The 24735-nt window shown below is 37.5% G+C and overlaps 1 protein-coding gene across 1 annotated transcript in view; it reads right to left on the bottom strand.

Moving 5' to 3' along the window:
* Nucleotides 1-24735, bottom strand: part of TENM1 (teneurin transmembrane protein 1) — a 790607-nt gene that overhangs the window by 551362 nt on the left and 214510 nt on the right. Inside the window, exon 3 of the mRNA XM_038588255.1 lies at nt 12421-12701. Within this exon, the coding sequence (XP_038444183.1) occupies nt 12421-12637 (217 nt within the window). The 5' untranslated portion in view covers nt 12638-12701. The remainder of the gene's footprint in view (nt 1-12420; nt 12702-24735) is intronic.

Below are 24735 nucleotides of genomic sequence, written 5' to 3' on the forward strand. Positions count from 1 at the left end.
CATCATACTCTAAAACTATCAAATGCTTTTCTCTGCAAAGTAAAAAGGATATACAGCCATCAAGGTGGCCACTATTCAAATTTGAGCCTCTTAAAAATTTAATGTAACAGAAGAGAATGCTAAGTGCTATACAAGTAATAAATTCACTTGTTCAATAAGTATTCATTGAACATTTATTATGTGCCAAATATTGTTCCAGGCTCTAATGTTAATCCCAAAAGTGTGATGGAAGAAAGTTGGCACAGCCAGCCTAACTATATTTTTAAGTCAAATTGATCAGATAGATATGTTCCATGATCCATTGACCAGACACACTGGCCCTGCCAATCATAGTGCAGACTGCAAAGAACATGCTGACCGGTACCCCTAGCTGGGTGTTACAGCTAGGATGCTTCAGAAATCAGCTTTATTCCCATCTATGCAAGAGGTAGTCTAAGGGAAACAACTGAGAAACACGTAGCTTGCCAGCCACTAACACTTTCTGAGCATACATGGGGCTTCGAGCATTTGGGGTGAGAAGCTACAGAAAGGGAGGCATAAGTGCCTGCGTATGAATTTCAGATGCTGCTCCATATAGCTTCTTTTCTGTCTTGCTTCTCTATTATTATATACAAGTATGTCTTGCTTAAGAAAATGCAATTAATAAAGAGAGCAATTCCATTCCATTAAATATTGATCTATCTTGTTGTTCCTTTAAGTCAGATATAATTCTTTGTAAGTTATATCTATAAACATAGAATGGTAAATTATATATAATATATAAATGATGATCATCACGATATACGTGACATAAACATGTATATGCAGACCTGTAAAACATACAATAAAACTCTGCATTTCTTGTGACTCTCCCATTTTTCAAAACCACAGATTACTCTTTTTCCAATTAGTGAAGGTGATTTGGGACCATATTTATTGATTAACTTAAGACATGTTAGCATTTAGCCTGGTTGTATGTCAATGTGATAATTTTTTCTAAAAAGTGTTCGTGAAACTCTGGACCATTAATGAGGAGACATAATTGGACTTTCCTAGTGAAGCCTTGTAAATGTCTCCACTGAAGCTAGAGAAATGAATCTTAACTCAAACCTTGAAATTCTATGAGAGGTTTGGGCGTGTCCTGATTAATTTTTTCTTACCTTTGAGTTCATTCCTAACTGCTTTCTTACATGACATAAAAGACACAAAGGGTCGTTTGCTCAAACAGTTAAAAACTCAAGAGTAATAAAATTAACTACTTCATGTATTACAGGAATGACTGGCACCAAAATAGCTCTGCATATGGTTCGGTTTATACTGACAGGACAGCAGAATCCTCAGCTTTTCATATAAAGGCTTCAAATGAGAATATTTCCAAGGTTCCAGGGGATTCAAGATTTATCTTCTGTCACCTCTAGACCCTTTCAGAATTATAATGAGAAAGAAAAGTGCTGAAAATAAATAGAACTTATTTGTATATGGAGCTAGTTCTGCCTCACAGATGACCAAAAAAATAGAATAACAGTTTTCTGACAGGACGGTTTCCTGACAGGACATGCTGGCATACCTCAGCGTCATGCCTCTGCAGATATTTAAAACTGCTTTTGACTGTTCACATGAATAAAAAGCTCCATCTTGAAATGCCAATTCTGAATCTTGCTCAAATCTTTGTAATAAAAGAGACTCCGCATGTACCGGGGACATAGTCTCAATCAACTCTCTGAACCGAAACCCTCCAAGATGCCTCAGTTTCCCTGTCATCTATTGAACTGGATCTTCAATAGTCTCTGGGCATCAGCCACCTTACCTCTCTCGTTTGCCATTCAAATTATCTGATTTACCCTAGTCTGGCCTTTGTGTTAACCATTTGATAGATGGGCTGTAAAGAGTTAAAAGGAAAAGAACAAAGTGCTTTTTTTTGTCCCCAGTGGCCACAATCCCAGGGCTATCCATTCCCTTTGATCCTGCCCTGCAGCTGAAGCAATTCACAGAGAGGAACCAAATTATGTACCTGAAAGAGGATAGTTGCTCTGTTTCCCAGGGCATAGTCATCTATGTGACACCTTGCCAGGGAGCCAGTCCTTTCCTTCTGAAATTATGCAGATCCTCAAAGGAAAGTACACAATTCGACTGGGTAAAGAGTTGTTTAAGAAGGGAACACCGTTATCATTCTCCATGCTACGGCAGAGGCTTTAATAGAGACGTAAGAAGAAGCATTAGAGGGTTAAGCATAGTATTAGGCAAAGTAGACTCAGGGACAGACAGCAGAAAGGGAATGGATGTGCAGAAGCAATGGGTATTTTCAGACCGAGAGAAAAAAGCCACATTGCCTCAGAAGCAGCAAGGCAAAAGAACTGAGAAACTCTCCTGCCTGTCCCTGGATAAAGAATGTTCAGGGATCCCTGGGTGACTCAGTGGTTTAGCGCCTGCCTTCCGCCCAGGGCGTGATCCTGGAGACCCGGGATCGAGTCCCGCATCGGGCTCCCTGCGTGGAACCTGCTTCTCCCTCTGCCTGTGTCTCTGCCTCTCTCTCTCTGTGTCTCTCATGAATGAATAAATAAAATCTTTAAAAAAAAAAGAATGTTCAACAACAGAGAGATGGTCAAAGGTAAAACCGCACTCATGGAACATATATGTAATTGCTGGTAAGTGCATGCTGTTACATAAAATTAGCTTAAGAATCTATACAGAAGGATACCCGGGTGGCTCAGTGGTTGAGCATCTGCCTTTGGCTCAAGTCATGATCCTGGGATCAAGTCCCACTTCAGGCTCTCCACGGGGAGCCTGCTTCTCCCTCTGCCTATGTCTCTGACCCTCTCTCTGTGCCTCTCATGAATAAATAAAATCTTCAAAACAAAAATTTTAAAAAAGAATCTATACAGAGAATTCTTTCTATCACATTTAGTTCTACTAGGTGAATATTACCCATTTGATAATGAATTGGTATTTAGGAAGTGGTGAATTGCATGTGACTCTGGCTACCTATATTCGGAGCCAACTGATAAAGAAGGAAGGGGGAGTTTTACAGAAATGATGACATTCAGAAGGATGCTTGCAGGTGCAAGCTCTATACTCACCACTGCAAATACCCTTCCTCCATTTTTCCACCTATCTGGCTCCCTTCCCTTCTCCAAAATCACATTTCTAACTTACCTGTACAATATATATTTCTGCACACATCGGCACAACTTAAAAATATCATTTGTGTACAGGGGTGTGTTGTATGGATGCCGATATAAGGAAAGATTGCCTTGCTTGTTAGAAACAAAATCCAGACCATCTGTGGATTTAGCACTGGGTGGAAACCTTTCTAGTTAATGATGCTAGTAGTAAATCAAGGTGACATAATGCCAAGGGAAGGTGAAATTCAGGGGCTGAGTTTACTACTTGGCTGGCTCCCACCCCCAACAGCTTCTCCTCGTAGCTTCTTTTAGTGCTAAATCTTGGAAGATTTAAGTTGCATTAACTAAGCAAAGATGAAATTCCCTTAGCAGAGAATCCTAACTCATGATCTATGGATGCAGAAGGACTTCAAGGGCTTTCTGAGCCCCTTGAAATGTATGGCAGATATTGTATATATGTGCATTTTCTTCTGAACGGAAGATTCAGAGCTTTGATCAGATTCTTAAAGCATTTAGTAGTGTCTCCTCCTGTACCCCTTGCTGTGAAAAACCATTACTCTGAGCACTGGGAGACACTAAAGGATATTCAGAAGAATGGTGTGATCGGATTTGTGTTTTAGAAAGATCCCTGGTAACAATACAGTGGAGAGTCTGGTATTCCCTTTTCCTTAGAAGAAACTTCAACCATCAGGTATATGTCCTATGTCCCTTAAATCCATCACAGGGTGGCACCCCCAAAATATAGAATTTCCTACTTCAGTTTGGCACTACTCATTACTGTTTGGAAACATTTTCTCCAAATGAGAATGAATATTCATGGCACAGTGCAGACATCATTGATTAGAACCACACCTAACAGTGTTGTGGAAAGAATACAGGCTTTAGTCCAAAAAATCATGGATTTATATCTTACCTCTACTTACCCAAGCTGCGTAACTCTAAATGAAGGGTCATGATGATTCTCTCTGCATCAGAGAGTTATGATAAAGACTGAATAATGAGCCCACTCAGCAGAATACTTGACACACAATGGTCAAAAATATTTGTTGTCATTAATATCCTCACATCTCCGTATTCAGTCCCACCTCTCCTGACCTCCAGATATATATGTCAAAAACCTCTGTTGCTACTCATCTGAAACTCCTGACTGGATCCACACTTGTAGCAGATAACCTTGACTCTATCCAAGAAAACTGAGATCATTACATGAACTTCAAAGCTTGCCACTCCAGTTCAGAACTTACTTCCTGTCTCAGAGGAGGCACTGAACCCTTTCAAAACCTTCTCCTCCACCTGAGATCCTAAAACATCCTTCAGTAGAGCCTTATTCCAGTCATTACATTCAATTACATTCTCTCCTCACATCCTCATGATCTGGGATCTTTCTCTAAGATTACCAAAATCGTTTACTCTAAGGAAGTGAATTCCTGTCCTGAATGCACACTGGAATCTCCTGAGGAACTTTCTTAAATGCCTGGGTCTCATCTGTGGAAATTCTGGTTTAATTGGTCTAAGGACCAGTCTTAGCACTGGGGTTCATAAGGTAATTTAAATGCCAATCAAGGTAGAGAATCTCTGGTCTAAAGTCAGCAGTGACCTTCTAAACTGCCTGTTTTACTGTCTTTTGTCCATTTTCATTCTACTTGTTGATTCTGAAGTATATCACAATATTAGTCACATCTGCTGGGAAGTCCTCTCCCTTGGCTTGTGTAATACCCCCTCCTTTTATATTCCTCAGCCATTAGAAACGACAAATACCCACCATTTGCTTCAACGTGGATGGAACTGGAGGGTATTATGCTGAGTGAAGTAAGTCAGTCGGAGAAGGACAAACAGTGTATGTTCTCATTCATTTGGGGAATATAAATAATAGTGAAAGGGAATATAAGGCAAGGGAGAAGAAATGTGTGGGAAATATCAGAAAGGGAGACAGAACATAAAGACTCCTAACTCTGGGAAACAAACTAGGGGTGGTGGAAGGGGAGGAGGGCAGGGGGTGGGGGTGAGTGGGTGACGGGCACTGAGGGGGACACTTGACTGGATGAGCACTGGGTGTTATTCTGTATGTTGGTAAATTGAACACCGATAAAAAAATTAATTTATTAAAAATAAATAAATAAATAAATAATTTTAAAAAATACCCCCTCCTTTTGATCTTTCTCTGACATCTTAAGACCATATCTATTCTTCTGCTCACTATTTTAAATTCAATTATTCCTCAGGGTATCATATTTGGCTCTCTTTATTTCTAACTGTTCATATTCTCACTGGATTCTCTCTTCTACTTCCATTGCTTCAGAAACCATCTATTTATTGATGACTCCAAACACACACAGACAACACACACACACACACACACACACACACACACACACAGAGTGACATCATTTCCTTGAACTCAAGATCTGAATTCTGAGCTATCTCTGTGCGGTAGTTATGGCAGTGGGCTCTAATGTCAGATTGTCTGGGTTCCAATCCCATTCCTATTACTCACTACATCTGTAATATTAGGCAAGTTACCTAGCATCTCTGTTCCTCGCTTTACTCATCTGCAAATGGGGATAATAATGACCCGAACCTCATAGCATTACTAGAATGACTGAAAAACATAATCCATCTAAAGTGCCTTACTTGGTGCCTGGTGCTTAATAAGTGTTAGATTTTTCTCTTATAATCATTGCTATCATTCCTCAGGCCAAGTACATAATTCTACCTTCCAGACTCCCATAGTCATTTTACATATATCACTATTATAACACCAGTCACGTTGTATCACTGTTGCTGGTTTATATATGCCTTTCCACTGCACTCTGAATTCTTGTAGAGCAAAAGCTGTTTCTCATTCATCTACTTATCTTCAGAGTTTAACACAAAACTTGGCACAGATAAGCAGAGCATAGACAGGAAGTGGGTTTCATCTCAAAAAGGTTCATCTCAATTACAGTTGACAACTGATTGACGATGCTTGGGTGGAATGCTGTGTTGATGGGAATGTGAGGCTGCAGTCGTGCACAACAAGAAAGAACACCTCAGATGATTTGACCAGGGATATCTGCCAGGAGGCAGGTTAGAGGGAGCAGTGACTGAAGTGGCACAGTCATTCCATCAGAGTTTTAGATACTATGTAAGTAAATGTTTATTGAATAAGTTTTCATGAACAAATGATACTGACTAAAAGACATGAGCCAACTGGTGTTCCTGCTAGATCACTTAGTTTTCTCTTAGAGTCTATGTTCTTTCTGGGCAGTCACAGATTGTTATGCTAGAATTTGTGACAACTAAAAGTGCAACATGCTCACAGCACTAAATTCATTACAGGTGATTAAATGCTGTTAAAGATTTCATTTTATAGGCCCTGCTACATTGTATTATACCCGCCATCTGTGATCTTTAACCATGTAAATACAGAGCCTGAGATGATCATTTCTCTTAAGATTTTCATAGGAAGTGTTATCCAAAATTTTTAGATATTAAGCAAACAATAGTTTATGCTCCAAGATGAACTTCATCCATCTAGCAAAGTAGCTGGAACATAGCTGACACTAAATGAACGATGCATAAATGAGTAAATGAAAAAAATAGATGGACAGATGGATGGATGGATGGATAGGTAGACAGATCCACGGATGACAAGGTTTGCTTCCATGTAATCTTGGTAGATACAAATCGGCAGTTTAAAATTTTTTCCACCAGATGGCGATAATGTGAGATTTCAGTGTAGGTTGTAATACAGAAGAGGAAAACAACCAACCAAACAAAAACCACATTAGGAGAAAAGAGAAGCCACAAAAGACCTGGTCAAAAGACATGAGAGAAAATGTGTCAACTGTAGCATCTCAGGAGTCTGTGATTTTGTGGGATTTGTAATAGGTCCTCACCATACCTCCTTTCCATGCATGGGTGACTTCATATTCATAATTACTGATAGGTAAAATGGCTACTTTCAAAACTAATTGTATCTTTTATAAAAATTCTAGGGCAATTCTCATAACTAAAATTATTATCTTTGGTTCATACATTCATATATTTATATTTTCATTTGTCTTACACTGATTTTTGTAGTTAATTGATGCCTCCCTTGGAAGTGAGGCTGCTTGGGAAAAACTGCTAGCCTCTGTGCCTCCAGGAAATTTACCCCTGCTATTAGACCTGCCAAAAATCATATAAAATAAGTTTGTCTAGGGCTCATCCATCCCGTTAGTAAAGAATGTGAATGATATTAGATTATTGTCCATCCCTTAATTTTAAAGCCTTTGGAAGATGAGAAAAATCAGTTTTAGAATCCAGTACTCTATGTGTTTCTGGGGGAGAGGGTGCTGCTTTCTTGGCAAATAAAAATAAGAAGATAAAGATATTTTCAGATGGGATCAAGCATTTCCTCTTATTAATACTTCCCCCTAAACAAGCCCTGAATTGGATGGCACAATAGCTTCTCTAAGAAGTGAAACAAACAAACGAACTTCGGAATATTTCATTATAAATTAGATGGCACATCATCTGGTCTTTTCTAAGAATAATCAGAATGAAAAGGCTTGTTAAACCTCTTTGTAAACCCTTGGTCACTGAAACAAAAAGAGGCTGGCAAGGTTGTCAGGGAAGAAAATAAAGGGAAATTAACATTTATTGAGTTCCTAAACATTTTAGCACCTATGATCACAATAAATACTTATCATAACCTCATGAGGTAGGTATGGGAGGAGTGTGGTGTAGTGAGGATGAGGACTTTAGAGCCTAAGACTTGATTTCCGATCCTACTCTTACCAGTTCTTAGCTGCGGAAACTGACCAGTTATTTCTCTCCATGTCTTAGTTACCTTATCTGTAAACTGGAAATGAAAACTCCTACTTCATAAGGTATTTGAGGAGCAAATGTAAAGTGCCTAGCAGATTCCCAAAACAGAGTAGATACTATTCAAGATTTATTATTACTTTTATTTTTATCATTGTGATTATGGCGTTGATGATGATGATGATGACAAAGTCAATTCTGCAGGATGAAAAACGGGCTCAGAGCTGAAGTGACTTGCTTAAGTCTGCACTGCTAGTAAGCCTGAAGGGCATCTAGCAGAGTGTCTACCACTATAGCAGGTGCCCAGTTGTATTTGCTCTCTTCCCTTCTGATTTAAAACTCAACAATTTTATGAGAATTTTATTCCTTATAAATAATGAGCCAGGCTCAAATTGAGCTAGGTTAATGCAAAATGCTACCACTCATATAAATATGTGAAAAATATTACTATTTTCTTTTATTCATAGGTAGTAATACATGGAATAAGACAACAAAGTAGATTTCAGACCTCACTAAAAAAGATGATAATTGGGTCCACAGTTTTGTCTAATGCAGGATAATTAATTTCTACCCCAAAGAGGTACTTATTTTCCCTCTTTGATATCTGTAAAGATCAGCGAGTCAGTGACAGATAAGACCCCAAGTTTCTGGACTTTAACCTCTTGGATCTTTATACCTGAGTGTATATAAGTCAGTGCACCAAAGGATAGTGCTAGCTAAAAATTTAAATAGGTTGACAACGTGTGTATGTAAGTTCCCAGATGACAGAAACAGGTTTTTGTCCTTGGCCTTGTTGTAGTCTCACTCTACACATTTTCCCTGGGTAATGTCATCCATCCCTAGGCATCTCCTACTCCTGATGAACTCAAATCTACTTATATCAACAGTCCAGATCGTTTCTGAACTCCAAACACCCATTTCCAACTGCCTGATAGGAAAATCCACCTGGATAGGAAAATCCACCCAAGCATGTTACATGTAGCACATCTAGAAAGAGATTAATTTTCTTCCCTTCCAAACCCACTCTTCCTCTTATTTTCCTTCTCTTGGTAAATGGATCATCTTCCTCCCAGTGTCCCAAACTTGAAATTGAGTCCTTGGCTCTGTTCTTGGCTCTGTTATCTCTTTCAACCTCAACAACTAATCAATTACCAACTCCTATCAATTCCTCCACATTGATATCTCGGCACTATGCTTCTTTCGTCTTATGATACAGCCAGAGTTTATACCTTTCATTGCCATTCTTAGCCTGGGCTAATTCAGTAGTTTCATAGATTGTCTCCCTGCATCCAATTTTTCCCACCTGAAATCAATCTACTATACTGCTGCTTATACAATTCTCTTCTACACATCTCATCCTAAAAATCATATTCAACATGAAATTCTCCATCACTTAAAAGCTGAGGTTTTTAATGCATAAAGAAAAAAAAAAGAACTCCTAAATTGGGCATGCAATACTTATTGTGATCCAGCTCCAATGTACCTTACGCTTAGCCAACTGAAATTTTCACCATCCCAGGCCTTTTCACAGCTTCATGCTTTTGCACCTGCTAATCCACCCTCTTTGAATGTCCTTTTCCAAGAAAGATTGTATTCAAATTTTAAGACCTAAATCAAATATTACCCTTCTATAGACCTCAATTCCCTGTATATTTCCATACCACTTTATTTATCTATAAAAGTACTTATTACCAATTGCAATGATTTGTTTGATATTTTTTTTCTCTACCACATTATGAATTTCCTATAAGCAGGAACTATTGGAGTCATCTCCATCCCTAGCACTGACCCAAGACCTGACACATCACGAGGGCTAAGTAAAAGCTTCTTGAGTACTAATAGGTCACTTAAAAAAGCTGGGATGGCATCATAGAAGACAAACTTTCATCTTCCCAAAATTCATTTTGATCACAACGCAGAAATGAAATCTGAGGCTGGCTAGGCTGTTTATACTGAGTCAGTACAAAATTGCTTATATTTTTAGAACAAACTGTCACTAGAAGTGTATTCTTATTTAAACTCATATGAGGTCAAGCACTCTACACTTCATTCCCATAGCCTACAACTAACACTTGTAAGTTCACATTCTGTAAGGACAAACTTATAGAAAAATATTTTAATGGAAACTATACATTTCTTAAAGCATAAAAGAGCCAAAAAAATTAGGCAGGAGGGCAGTCCAGGTGGCTCAGCGGTTTTAACGCTAACTTCAGCCCAGGGCCTGGTCCTGGACACCTGGGATCGAGTCCCACAACAGGCTCACTGTATGGAGCCTGCCTCTCCCTCTGCCTGTGTCTCTGCCTCTCTCTATGTATCTCATGAAAAATAAATAAAATCTTAAAAAAAAGTTAGGCAGGAGAATAAAATTATTTTATAACAAATTAACACAGTCATTAGCAGAAAAAATAGGAAAGATTAAAAAGAATTACTTGAAAAGACAGATACAAAACTTTACCAGTTATGGTAAGAGCTAAAAAATGTGTAATATAGTTGGTATCATAAACATTTAAGGTCTATTTAAATGTTTTTATGAATATATATAAAGTCTTTGGCTCAACTTAAAATTTCTCTAACGTAAGACTCATACTAATTACAATATAGTAGTTTCCATTTATAATAACTGCATTTTACATGGTCTAGGGCAATGCCTGTGAATTTGCACTTCTAACAAGTTCATGGGTGATGTTGTTGTTGCTGATCTAGGCTCCACACTTTGACAACCACTGATCTAGATAATCAAATCAATTTTTTTTCATCTCAGCATGGGCTTACTCTTAAAAAAAAAAAAAAAAAACCCAAAAACCTGTGTCAATGTCAGTATTTAAAAAGCAGTTTTCAATGCATGGTAAATACTTATGTTTTGGTTGATAGCAACTGATTCCTTAAGTTAAAATGTATAAAGCACAGATTATATGCAAAGTATCATGGAAAAATAGAGATCAGTAAATAAATCATGATCCCCACCTTTATTGAGTGTGCAATATAGAAAAGTATATACAAAAATAATGAAAATCAGAAATGGATACAAAGGGGCTGACAGTGCACCAAAGGCTCTGTGGCAAAATGCTGGAAGACTTGGCCTTGAAGATGGTTGAATATGGTTAAATGGAGAAGGTCATTCCAAGGGAAAGGTGACAAGACGGCAAAAGGACTGAAGTCGGATGAGGTGAGGTCCAAGGAGATCAGTTAGGAAACAAAAACAGTTGAGGTAAGAGAAAATCAGAGTGGTGATTATGCTAATGGAAGGAAGAAGATGGATTTGAGACAAGCAGAGGTCAAATTTTCCAGAAGAAGCAACTGATTAGGTCTGGAAAGTATACACGGATGGCTGGGGAGAATGGGAGCATCACTAACAAATGCTGTGATGGAAAGAAAAGGACTGGGATTGGAGATGTTAAGACAACTGCTGCCATTTTAGATATATCGATTTAGAGCTGCCAATGGGAATGTCCATTCATTCAAAAATATCTGGTAGGTAACTGAAAATGCAGGGTTAGAGTTGGGGAAAAATGATAGAGCTGATGATAAATATTTGGAAGTCACCCAATTAGATGTGATTTTTGCAGCTCTCTGAGTAAAAGAGATTTCAAAGGGTGGAGCAGTGGTCCTCAAACTTGAGTTGGCATCAGAATTCACTGGAGGGCTTGTTAAACCACAGATTGCTGGGTCCCACCTCAGGGTTTCTAATAGGTCTGGGCCAGAGCCTGAGAATTTGCATCGCTAGCAAGTCCTATGGGTGATGCTGCTGCTGCTGTTTTGGGGTCTGTAAGTTGAGAACCACTGATCTAGATAATCAAATCTATTTTTTTTTCATTTCAGCATTGACATATTCTTTAAAAAATATATTAACCTGTACTAGTCAGTGTCTCTTCTTCTGTGTAGTTAAAAAAGAGTATACACCACTGCTTAACTACCTATTAAAAAGAAATAAGGCAATCATATTTCTATGTATTTTCTATTTATTAATAACTGTCTTATCAATCCAAGGCTGTCCAAAAGATCTGCTCTACGTTATGACCATGGTAGGAAGGGTTCAAATAAATTCTCACTTTCCCTTATGATTGTGTTGCACAAAGTGTCCACATTCTGATGACAGACTTTCTGGACTTTTGTTTGGTGGTCCCCACTAACCTTTCTAAAGCTCTTTTAGAAGCCAAATATTTATTTGAGACTTTCGTCCCATATAGGCAATGGCTTGAAAAGCACTTAGCTGTTTACTTTTCATCTTACTATAAATTATTTATCCTTCAGTCTGTAAATGGCTATTTGTAGGATTAGACAAATTTTGAATGCTCTGATAAGAGGATTGTTGCATCTAAATTCATGCATAATCCGTAAAAAGCACATGTAACCTACAACCTCAGCTTGGACTGGCATATGAACAGATTCACAGATTCACTAAGCGTATGTAAGCAGTGTGCATTATTAACCAGTTAACATCAGCAAATTTGTTTTTGAAACATAAGTTTACGCACACAAGCATTCCCTCCTGAGAAAGAATATTAGTTCTAAAAAACCAGTGAAAACATACCTTGAGTAGATTTCTCCACTTCTTTCCTCTTCCTACTCTGACTGTTGTAATTCATCCTTAGCTCCTGGTTATACTCATGCAGAGTTTCCCTGGAGTTGTAGGACTGTCTGGGTTTGTGGCCATCCTCACTTTCATCAGAAGAACTGGTATAAGCTAGATCCATTTCATGCTTGACTTTTGAGAGAGGCTGGTAGGGTTTGCAGTCTGTTTGCTCCATGTCTGATTAAACAAGCTCAATTTCATGAAATGAAGGAAGAGGAACTCCTTTAATGTAAGTGGTCCTGGAAGAGAGGGAAAAACACAAGCCTTCTTAGATTTGTCCTTTGGAAAGAAAATGCATCTGGCAGATTCACAATTGGTTCTGATAATACTATCAAAGGAGTGAAGCAAAAGACAAACTAGATGACATGAAGCTAGCCTGGGGTGATAATAACACTCTGTGTTACATGCACACATCGGCAAGCATTTAGGATTAAACTGGAGTTTGAAGCATCAGAAAATACTCGATGTAGAAGAGAGGCAGTCTTCAAAACTATTTGCACTGGAATGCAAATAAACGTTTTCTAAGGTGCCTGCGTGTTCTTAATGATAATGGCAGTGGCTGGATTAAAAAACATTCTAAGATTTGCAAGTGGCCAGGAGTACAAAGACTAACCTAGCACATCCCACATTTGAAATGAAAACTGGTAAGAGGACTGCATTCAGAAAAAAACAGTCTTGCCTCTGGTTTCATGTTGCAGTTAAGAAAGGAGTTTTGAAGAAGGGCAGAATTCTGAGGGAGGGAGGTTCATGAAATAAAGTGTCCTTGAGGGGGACTGAGCTCTGTGTCCATACTGTGGCTTTTGAGCCTCAGGCTTGCAGAGAATTTTTAATGAGTTAGGTGGCGGTCAATTTTTGATCTTCATTGTAGTGAGAGGATGTAAACACCACTTCTGGTGAGTACCCTGGTATATGAACAGCAGGATTGAAATCGGGTTTAGAAATAGAAATTTTAAAACTTCATGATAAATCGCTGTAAGAACCCTCCCTCCCCCCGACAGAATGCTGAGCTAGAAGTCACTAAGGCTCTTAGGGCAAGTAGAGGCATCATCTGCCTTACTTAGCAGAGAGAGGTTTGAGAACATCAAATGCCATTTGAGATGTCAAACTCCTCTGAAAAGCTTAAAGCCTGGTAGAAGTGTACTTGTTTTCACTCCTTACATTATTTTATCATTATTTTCATCAAATGCTGCAGCTTTGCAACTTGGTCCTTCTGTACAATCTTGAAAACTCTAGTTTGAACCCAAATAACTTCATGATTTTATTTTGCAGTGAAATGGATCCCTTTATTTTTCTTAAGCTCTTTGTCATGTGTATTTTCAAAGGAATCTATCGATATTTAGATAGTGCATCTAAATCATGTGCAGTATCTCACTTTTTGGAATTCCTAGTGTATATAGAGTAAATGTACAAAATAGAGAAATCACTCAATAAAGCTTATGGATTGACTGATATGTATTCAATGGTACCTAATCCTTTGTGCTATGAACAAAGTTTCATGAATCGAAGCATTACTTCCCTAACTGAATGTTAAGGTCCTTAAAGGCAGAATCTGAGTCTTAGGCTTCTTTACAGCCCCCATATCACTTAGCACTACTCTAGGCACAAACATAGGAGAAACTATTTAACACCTAATACAAATCCCATAAATGGTCTATAGAGACAGCCAGTTTGGTATGACTTAATATCAGAGATGAGCATACTTGGAGAGAAAGCAAGTCAAGTATTGTAAGTGAATATACACCGATGATTTGGCAACAATCTAATCTCATGCCATCTCATGAAACATATTGTCTAGTCACTCTCCAATTTATAGCTCCAGCATAATCTCTTCCTTGAGTCACAGATGTGAATATCCACCTGCCCACTGAATAACTCTACCTGGATATCTAAAAGGTATCTCAAACTTAATATGTTCAAAACTGATGTCCTGATTCTCACAACTTCCTTTTTTTTTTTTTTTTTTTTTTTTTTTGATTCTCACAACTTCCAACCTGCTCCTCTCACAGTCTTCCCCATTTTGGTAAATGGTGGTTTCATTCTTCCATTTGCTCAGGCCACACACATCAATTCCTGTCTTTCACATCCCACATGTAACCCACCAGTAAATTCTGTTGATGCTACCTTTGAAATATATCCAGAATCCAGTGACACTTCTCCACTTCCCCACTCCCACTTCATTGGTTCAAGCCATCATCTCTCACCTGGATCATTGGAATAGTCTGTCATGTTGCTTCTGCCACTGCTCTCTTTATAGCACATTCCCCACACTACAGCCCAATGAGGCTTTTAAAATCTAAGTCATGTCATGTCTCTCCTTTGCTCGGAAACAGCAATAGTGTCTCATTTCCTTCAAAATAAAAGCCAAAATCCTTACAATGACCACAAGGCCCCTACGAGGTTCACCTCTCCCTACCCTAACCTCTCTAATCTCATCCCCCAATATTTCCACCCATCTCATGCACTTTAGGTGCACCAGCCTTTTCACGGTTTCTAAAACTCACAGGTATGTTTCCACCTCAGGACTTTGGCAACCTCCCATTGTAAACCACCAAAAAAAGGTCACTTCTCATCCTCCTTCCTGTCTTTTGTAGCACTTAATACCAAATGACATACTATATATTTTGCTTATTTGTTTACTCCCTGTCATCTGTCTCTCTCCACTAAAATTTAAGCTCCATGAAGTATTTTTATCTTTTCTGTTCATTGTTATATCCCCCAAACAAGCACAATGTCAGGCATGTAGTAGACTTGTGATCAATAGTTGCTGAATGAGTTGAATATATTGTTGCCCAGCATTCACAAGAGGGGCTACAGAGAATGTGGAAATGAATAGGCCATAGTCTCCAAGGAATTTACAGTCTAATGCAAGTGATAAACAACTCTACTACCAAACAGAATGAAAGGCCTCATAAAGAAAGACAAAGTAATGTTTAAGCACCAAGGATGAGGATATTGGGAAAGCCTGTATTTGATTCAGCTTATTTGTTTATCACAACACCATCATCACAACCACTGAAATTACATTCAGCATTATGTGATAAGGCCAATTTTAATCTCTTTCTCCTTAGGTTCCCATTGGATGTGCCTCATTAGGTGGACAGTTGGCTGGATTTTAGACCCTGACTGCTACAAATAGTGCAAGGTGAGAAACATATCAACAGTAGACTTCCAGAAATGCATCTTTGCAATAGAGAACTAGACTTCCACCCAGAAAAGGAGGCATCAATAAATATCACCTAATTTCATTTCAGCCAACATATACAGGTTTTGTTCATTAAAGAATGAAAGTTTACCAAGTAGGGGTGGAGAGCTATTTTCCACATAAGGACATTGATGATGCAAAAATATCAATCAAGGGCCTTATAATTAAAAATAATTTAGTAAAATGTTTTCTGTTATAATATAGAAAAACACATTTTATTTTCTCTCTCATTTCTCACTTGCCCTTTTAATCAAGTTTGGTTCACTATGATTGGGATTAACATAGCAGAGGTACGGTCAAAATAGCATTCCTTCTTAAATCTCAGTTGGTTATGAATTTACACTTATCTTAACACCATTCAAACCTAACAAGTTAAATTTAAAAATGAAAAACATCTCACTTCTAATGCCTAATGTTGTGTTCTGGCAACTATGATTTATGATGTTAAAATCACTCTTATTTTTATGTATGGAAATGCAGATATTCTCTTTTCCCTCAGTATGTTTACTTGTAACATGAAAACTTCTGGGGGGAGGGAGGTAAAAAGAGAGAGAGGGGAGAAAGGAATATTCCTATAGCCATTTTGAACCATTCTTGAAGTTCTAATCACAGCTATTCATAGCTATGAATCAACCAGTAATGTCACATCTATTCAAGGTTATTGAGGGTTCTTGGAAGCAATTTTACTTTAAACCACAAATTGGTATAAACCAAGAGAAAATAATCCTTCCCTGCTCCCTGACCCTCAACCACAACTTCTTGACTTAATATTTGTGTCAGTGGACACAGCAGAAAATACATTCCACCTCTCTTTAGGCACATGATATGGAAGTACACAACTCTGTGTGCCTAGAACTATGAAAATATATAATTGTGATATTTACCAAAGTCCTGTAAGGCAGAGCTTGGCTTCACTCACAAATGGTTCATTTTTTTGAAAATTAAAAAAGAATAGGAAAACATTAAGAGAAAGATTAATACTTTAAAGCTAACAAAGTTTAAAAACACAATAATTCTGAAAAGATGCTGTTACAAATACTCTGCGGTAAAGGACAGGCTCATAATTTGCTTTACTGACTTCTTCATTCAGTGCCCAACATGGCATCCTGGAGGTCCAGTGATAAGCAAATGTTATTTAGACATGGCGATCTCCCTGTCAACTCACAGAAAAACCAAATGTACATATAATACTATTCACAGCAGTTTCTCTTATTTCTCTGTTATTTTGATAATGATAAATGTTAAAAAAGGAACTGTGTAGGTAAAATACATGCTGCATGTATTGTGAAACAGTGAAAAACAAAATCAATTATCTTCTCTACTGTAGAAGATATATTCAGATATTTCACATAGTATAAATTCAAATGTCACCACCTATGGTTTCCCTTTGTGTGTTCCACTTTTTGCTTTCTACTAAGATAACCTCCAAGGTGACTTTGGAAAAGACCCATGGAGGTATATGTTGATTTCTTCAGTCACCATAAAGCTATAGACAACTTGGTATATGAAAATCACTGGCCTTAGAATAGCAGAATAAGCACCATAACAGCAAGTAGCAGCTAACTCAGGTGGTAGGTCTCATGCAAGGCCACTAGATACTGTTCTAAGTGCTTTTCACACATTAACTCCTTTAACTCATAATGCATCTGATGAAGTGGGTACATTTTATAGATAAAGAAAATCAAAGAACAGAGCAGTTAAGTGACTAGACCAAGGTCACATAGCTAGTAAATGGTAGAGCCAATATTTCACTTCATACAATCTGCTCCAAAGGCCACACTCATAATCACTATTCCACATTGTCATTCAGAAGACACTTGGCACGGTGGCCTAAGGTATATCACCTCCTCTCTCTTAAGGCCTCTAGTTTTTCTAAATGTAATAAGGAGATTACATTTTCTCAAAGAGCTCTTCTAGCTCTAAAATCTCATGATTGTCTATGAAACTGAAGGGAAGCTTCGATTGGTCAAAAAATGGTAGGTTTATGCTAAGTGAAATCAGTCAGAGAAAGACAAAGTCCATATATGATCTCATTCCTATATAGAATCTAAAAAAACAAAACAAATGAGCAAAGGAAGAGAGGGAGAGGCAAATCAAGAAAGATTCTTTTTTATTTTTTAAAATTTTTTTTTAAGAAAGATTCTTTTTTAAAGATTTTATTTATTTATTTGAGAGAGAGAGAGAGAGAAAGAGAAGGAGCAGGGAGAAGGGCAGAGGGAGAGGGAGAAGCAGACTCCCTGCTGAGCAGGGTGCCTGACCCCAGAACCCTGAGATCATGACTTGAGCCAAAGGCAGACACTTAACTGACTGAGCCACCCAGGAGCCCCAAGAAACAGATTCTTAGGTATAGAGAACAAACTGATGGTTACCAGAGGAGGATGGGTGGGGAAATGGGAGAAATAGGCATGGGGATTAAAGAATGCATTTGTTGTGATGAGCACTGAGTGACGTATGGAATTGTTGAATCATTATATAGTATACCCAAAACTAATATCATACTCTATGCTAACTAACTAGAATTTTAAATAAAAAGTTTAAAAAGGTAGAAAAATGGTAGGCTTATTCAAAGTCTACATTATTTATCAGTCCCCCATCCCTCTCTCTTCTGTTCCTTTCCTCTCCCTCTTCCCAACCCTTCACACACATTCCTATCTATTATGGGGTAGTTTAACTAAAATATTACTTTCGAATCCATTGATATGTATATATATTTATGCACTGGGGATAACCTCCCTCCCTATTCCTCTATCCTGTTATTTCCTTTCCATTTCTTATTATTAATCATGTATACAACCTCTCAAAATGGAAAACAAGACTGTCCTACTCATAGCAACTATTTATGGGTTGGAGCCTTCACCAAAAGACATACTCTACTCCAGAAAAAAATAAACAGTACATTGGACATTGCTCAAGGAGAACAGGCTTCTTCAGAACACGGCAGACAGAGGAAATGAGGCCACCTAGTACCTAACAGAATAGCTAGCAAAGGGGGATAGTACTCCCTGGGATTATTATTAATTTCTCTTCAATAATGACCTTTTTCATTAATGCAGATTAACTTATTCACAAAACACTAGACTAGTAACAGAGGTTGGTGAGGATGTGGAGAAAGGGGAGCACATGCATTGTTGGGGAGAATGTAAATTGGTACAGCCACTGTAGAAAACAGTAAGGTGGTTCCTCAAAAAATTAAAAACAGAAATACAATATGATCCAGCAATCCTGCTTCTGAGTACTTACCCAAAGAAAACAAAAACACTAATTCAAAAATATATATGTTCCACTGTTTATTGCAGCATTATCTACAATGGCGAAGACATGGAAGCAACCTAAGTCATCAATAGATGAATGAATAGAGATGTGGTGTACACACACACACACACACACACACACACACACACAAACACACACACACGTGGTGGGGGATATTACTTAGCCATACAAAGAATAAAATCTTGTCATTCATGACAACATGGATGGAACTAGATAGAGGGTATTATACTAATTGAAATAAGTCAGACAAAAAGGACAAATACCATGATTTCATTTATAAGTGGTATCTATAAAACGAAAGAGAAGACTGGACAAAATAAAACAGGAACAGACTCACAAATACAGAGAACTGGTAGTTGCCAGAGGGAAAGGGGGTGGGAGGATAGACAAAATAAGTAAAAGGGATTAAGAGATACAAACTTCCAGTTAGAAAATAAATATGTCATGGTAATATAAAGTACAGCATAGGGGATATAGTCAATAATATTGTAATAACTTTGTATGGTGACAGATGGTAAATGGTAACTAGATTTAACATGGTAAACACTGCATATGTATATAAATCTTGAATCACTATATTGTACACCTGAAACTAACATAATACTGTATTGTCAGCTACATTTCAATTAAATAAAAAGAAAAGAAAAGGAAACCCTGGATTAGGAAGCCCTTAAATGGAATGTGAAGTTTTGGCTGATTCCTTTCCTACTTTTCTTTGTTTTTTCTTAAGGAAATGCTTAAATAGTGAATTGTTGCGGGGAAGAAACAAAGCTGTAAAAGCAGGATAATCACTTGAATCTTTCTAACACTGAGAGAGAAATCTGCCTCATTTATCCTACCAGCTTCTAAGAGTGACTGCTGTCATTCTGGTCCATTCCCTTCCAGTCATAATATGCAAATACATTTTTTCATGTTGCTTTCTTCAGTCTAATATTTCTGCATTTTTCTACAAAATTTCTGTAACCATCATTTTTATTAGCAGTGTAGAGTGGATGTACCATAATTTGCATACTCATTCCCCTATTGTTGGGTATTTACATTTTCTCTCCCTATTTATAAGTATTCTAACTGGAGTCATTTGAAGATAACATGCACATCTTCAATATTTTTTATTATTTCCTTAGGGTAAATTCCAAGAAGCTGAATTAATAAGCCAAAAGGTTTGAACATATTTGTGGCTTTGGGGGATTGTAATGATTTACACTGCCATTAGCAATGTGTGGGAACCCTCTCCTCTCATTGTACCCTTGCCAACCTTGAGTATTATTTTTTAATGTCTATTTGAAATAAGTAAATTAAAGGTATCTTCTTGTAGTTTGAATTTCCTGGATTATTAGTGAGGCTGAGTAATTTTTTTTTTTTTTTTGCATGCGTTTGCTAGGTCTATTTCCTGTCTTGTGAACTACTTATGCTTTTGTGCATTTATCGACTGGGGACCTGAATCTGTTTTTTTTTATATATATATAATTATATTAGTAGCATATAACAAATAAATTAACCCTTTATCCATAACATATGCTAAAACTATCTTTCATAGTTTGCTGTTTGCTCCTCTTTTTGGTCCTTTTTAGATGACTGAACTTTATACTAAAAGGAAAGCATGATCACTGGCTGGACATAAAGCAGTTGTTTCAGAAAAATACAATAAACTTGGTAAACCAAGAGGTTTTCTGAAAACAATTTAATATCTAATCACTCAGCAGCTGTTTGACTGACTTCATTTGGTTATTCACAAAATCACTATAGTTTGACTAAATTCTAATATCTATATATTATATATACATATATATATATTAAAAACCCATCAATTTGTGTGTGATGAGAACCCAGATAGGTACATAAAGTCTAAAGCAGTAGTTTCATTTTGTCATGGAATTGGCCAGTTATTTTGGTGTCTGTCTCATGGACAGACTCATTAGTAAATAGTAAATAAAAAATAAATAAGTAAATAATATCATTAGTAAATAAAAAGAGAATTAAATCATCATTTTTCAGGAGATAGGCTGAATTTTCTTATTTATTTATTTTTTTATTTATGATAGGCACACAGTGAGAGAGAGAGAGAGAGGCAGAGACATAGGCAGAGGGAGAAGCAGGCCCCATGCACCGGGAGCCTGACGTGGGATTCGATCCCGGGTCTCCAGGATCACGCCCTGGGCCAAAGGCAGGCGCTAAACCGCTGCACCACCCAGGGATCCCTAGGCTGAATTTTCTGTACTGCATACAGGGCTTCTTTATCCAGGAAATGATAACTTTCAAAGTAGACTGCTTTTGTGCTACATACATATCCTATTATATCAAAAAGATAACATTCAAGAGTTCAAATGAAATTCTGTTTACTGCATTGGTTCACATGTGCTTGTTTAAGCTAACTGTTCTATTAGCATTTTTAAAATCCTACAATGGAAGGTTGAAAGGTCCCTCCTAGAAAAATATTCCTCCAAAACTGATTTGACTCAGTTGTGAGAACAGCTGCAGTGGATGTCCTCACGGTGCCTTGGCAGGCAGGCTCATTAGGCCATTTTGAAAGAGAAAAATGGAAGCCTCTTAATTCCATAACTAAAGAGTGATGATTAATTAATCTCACATCTCTTTCCATAGATGCTGTTTTTTCTGGCTGCTTGTATCTTTATTTTTTCTCATTATTTTTGGACATTTTTATGGACACTGATGCTAGATCACTTGAGACAAGTGGAGAGAGAGAATTAGGAATGGAAAAATTGGTGCTGTCACCAGATTCTGCAAAGACACTCTAACCTGGAAAATATTTTTAAAAGAAAAATCAACATCCAGAACCCTAGATCAATTATTTGCAATATTTTCTCTCACTTAGTATTCTCTATTCTGCTTATGGAATCTGGATTCCATACCTTTCCAATACACCACACACACATAAACACACATGAGTGTGGAAAAAGGTCTGGGGGAGTAGAGCTATACATACCGTGATTTTGAAGATCAGCTGAGTATTTTGGGTTATTTTGTTTTGTTTTGGCTTTTGTTTGGGGGTGGGGGAGGAATGAGGAGGAGGAGAGAGAGAATTTTAATTAGACTCCATGCCCAGCACAGAGCCTGTGATCAGCACAGATCAGGACTTGGTCTCACAACCCTGAGATCATAAACTGAGCTGAAGTCAAGAGATGCTTAAAAGACTGAGCCACTCAGGTGCCCCCGTTGGGTATTGCAATAGATAAATGGCAACAGCTTAGCGCAGGCCAAATGAGGGCCCATAATCTCTAGCAGCTATTTTCAATTAAGGCAGAGATTTCTTTTTTAATTGTATTACTACTAAGCACATCTCTATCTACGTCTGAATTGCAGTAACATCTACCTCCACCACACCATCTCTTGTGGAACTCCAACAGCTTCCTAAAGTAATTTCAAATTATCTTTCGCTTATAACTTTTCAATATCCTTTGTGGTGGATTATGTAAATCAGCTAAACACTTAATATGGGAACAATCTTCAAGAAAATTGAAGGTAACTCAATGTATAAAAGCTTTTTTTTTACTCTTTAGAGAAGAACAATAGCTGATTTTACCAAGTAAACAATCATATTCAATTCATTTTCCTTACAATGAAATCCATTGGGATTTTGTAAGTTTTGTGGTAATTTTAGCATTAACATACTTATCTAAAATGTAGCATCAAATTTAATACAGTATCCTGAGAAGTAATAGGCTTAAATATGGTATTGAACAACCAGCGATATCACTTTCCTCCATAGCTTGCAGATAGCAATTATTAATCGTAGCTCTCTATTAACATCCATATTCCGCATTAGTTCAGTGAAACTTGTACATTTTCCATAACTCTCTCGTTTCATGTTTAACAATTGGAAGCAGAAGCATTTTCACTGCTTACTAACTTGAACCTTTCAATTATGTTAAATATTAGATAGAAGTGGAGCTAATCAAATTAACATTACATATGCTACAAAGATATAGACCCTTTAGTAATTTAATTATAGAGGTGAATGCAGGGGGTAATAATGATTGTGGGGGTTTGCACCAAGTATTCTGTTCCTCTAACAAAATGCTAACTACATTAGTACCACCTTATCTGCCAGAGCGTATGTTTCAAGATCCCACATGGATGCCTGAAACCAGGGATCATACTAAACCCTATACAAACTTTTTTCCTCTGCATATAAACCTATGATAGAGTTTAATTTAAAGTCTAAGTTAGACACAGTGAGACACTAACAACAATAACTAATAATAAAGTAGAACAATTATAATAATATATTATAATAAAAGTTTTGGGAATGTGGTCTCTCTCTCAAAATATCTTATTGTAGAGTACTCACCCTTTCTATAAAGATGTAAGATGATAAAATGCCTACAAGATGAGATGAAGTAAAGCGAATGACCTAGGCCTTGTGACAGTGTTAAGCTACTATTGACCTTCTGAGAGATGTCAGGAGGATCATCTGCTTCCAAACCTTGGTTCACCATGGGTAACTGAAACTGCAGAAAGTGAAACTGTGGATAAGGGTACAGGACGCCAAGGACAGCAGGTGATATTAGAAGGAGCCTTGAAATATAGCTTCTAAACCCAGCTTTATGACAGTAGTATGACACCATTTTCTTACTATAAAGTGGGAAAACACCTAATATCATTAATCCTATGAATCTCACAGGGACGTTATGGTAGCCCATGAAAATAATATGATTGGCAGTTTCAAAAAACAAGTACCAAGGATGTCTGGGTGGCTCAGTTGGTTAAGTGGCTGCCTTCAGTTCAGGTCATGATCCTGGAGTTCTGGGATTGAGTCCTACGTCAGGCTCCTTGCTCAGAGGGGAGTCTGCCACTCCTCTGCCTGCTGCTCCCCTGGCTTGTGCTTTCCCTCACTCTCGCTGACAAATAAATAAAATCTTTAAAAATATATATTTTTTTAAATTTTTTTTCATTTGTTTTTATTGAAGCTCGATTTGCCAAAAGATAGTACAACACCCAGTGCTCATCCCATCAAGTGCCCCCCTCAGTGCCCATCACCCAGTTACCCCAACTCTCCACCCACCTCCCCTTCCACAACCCTTTGTTCATTTCCCAGAGTTAGGAGTCTCTCATGGTTTGTCTCCCTCTCTAATTTTTCCCACTCAATTCCCCTCCTTTCCCTTATAATCTCTTTCACTATTTCTTATATAAAAATAAAAATAAATAAATAAAAGTATCAGAGGAAATGCCCTAGAAGTTTAAGTTGTCAACTTGCTTAAATAATGATGATGATGATGATGATGATGATGATTATCAGAGTAAAAGGACTAGAAAAAAGATAGAGACACTTTTTAAAGCATTTTATATCCATGATTCCTTTTAATTCTCAAAAATTTCATAACAGGATATGTTTTCCTTATTTTGCAGAAAAAGAAACAGGCAGAAAAAGGGTAACTAATTTTGCTCAGATCACACAGCTAGCAGAGCTAGAAGTCAAAACCAAAAACTCCAGCTTGAGTCTATACTCTTAATCTCTTTGCTCTACAAGGGTCACAGATTCTTTTTTTTTTTTTTTTTTTTTAGGGTCACAGATTCTAGTCCTTTTACTTATAAAGTGTTAGTGTGCAACACAAGTCCGCTGCCTAACACATTTGGCATTTACTAGACACTCCAGAAGAGAGAGCTAGAATTGACTTGGTATTGCTGGGTCATGTGTGATCGGGACAAGCAAGAAATTTAACTAGACTTCCTCAGCCCCCTTACCGACAAATAACAAGAACAGAGCACAGATTAAAACGCAATTTTCACCTTTGTGATTCCCTCTTCTGATATCTAAATTTCCATACTTACCTACAGGG

Source organism: Canis lupus, chromosome X (genome assembly GCF_011100685.1).
Source record: "Canis lupus familiaris isolate Mischka breed German Shepherd chromosome X, alternate assembly UU_Cfam_GSD_1.0, whole genome shotgun sequence".
Classification (NCBI taxonomy): domain Eukaryota; kingdom Metazoa; phylum Chordata; class Mammalia; order Carnivora; family Canidae; genus Canis; species Canis lupus.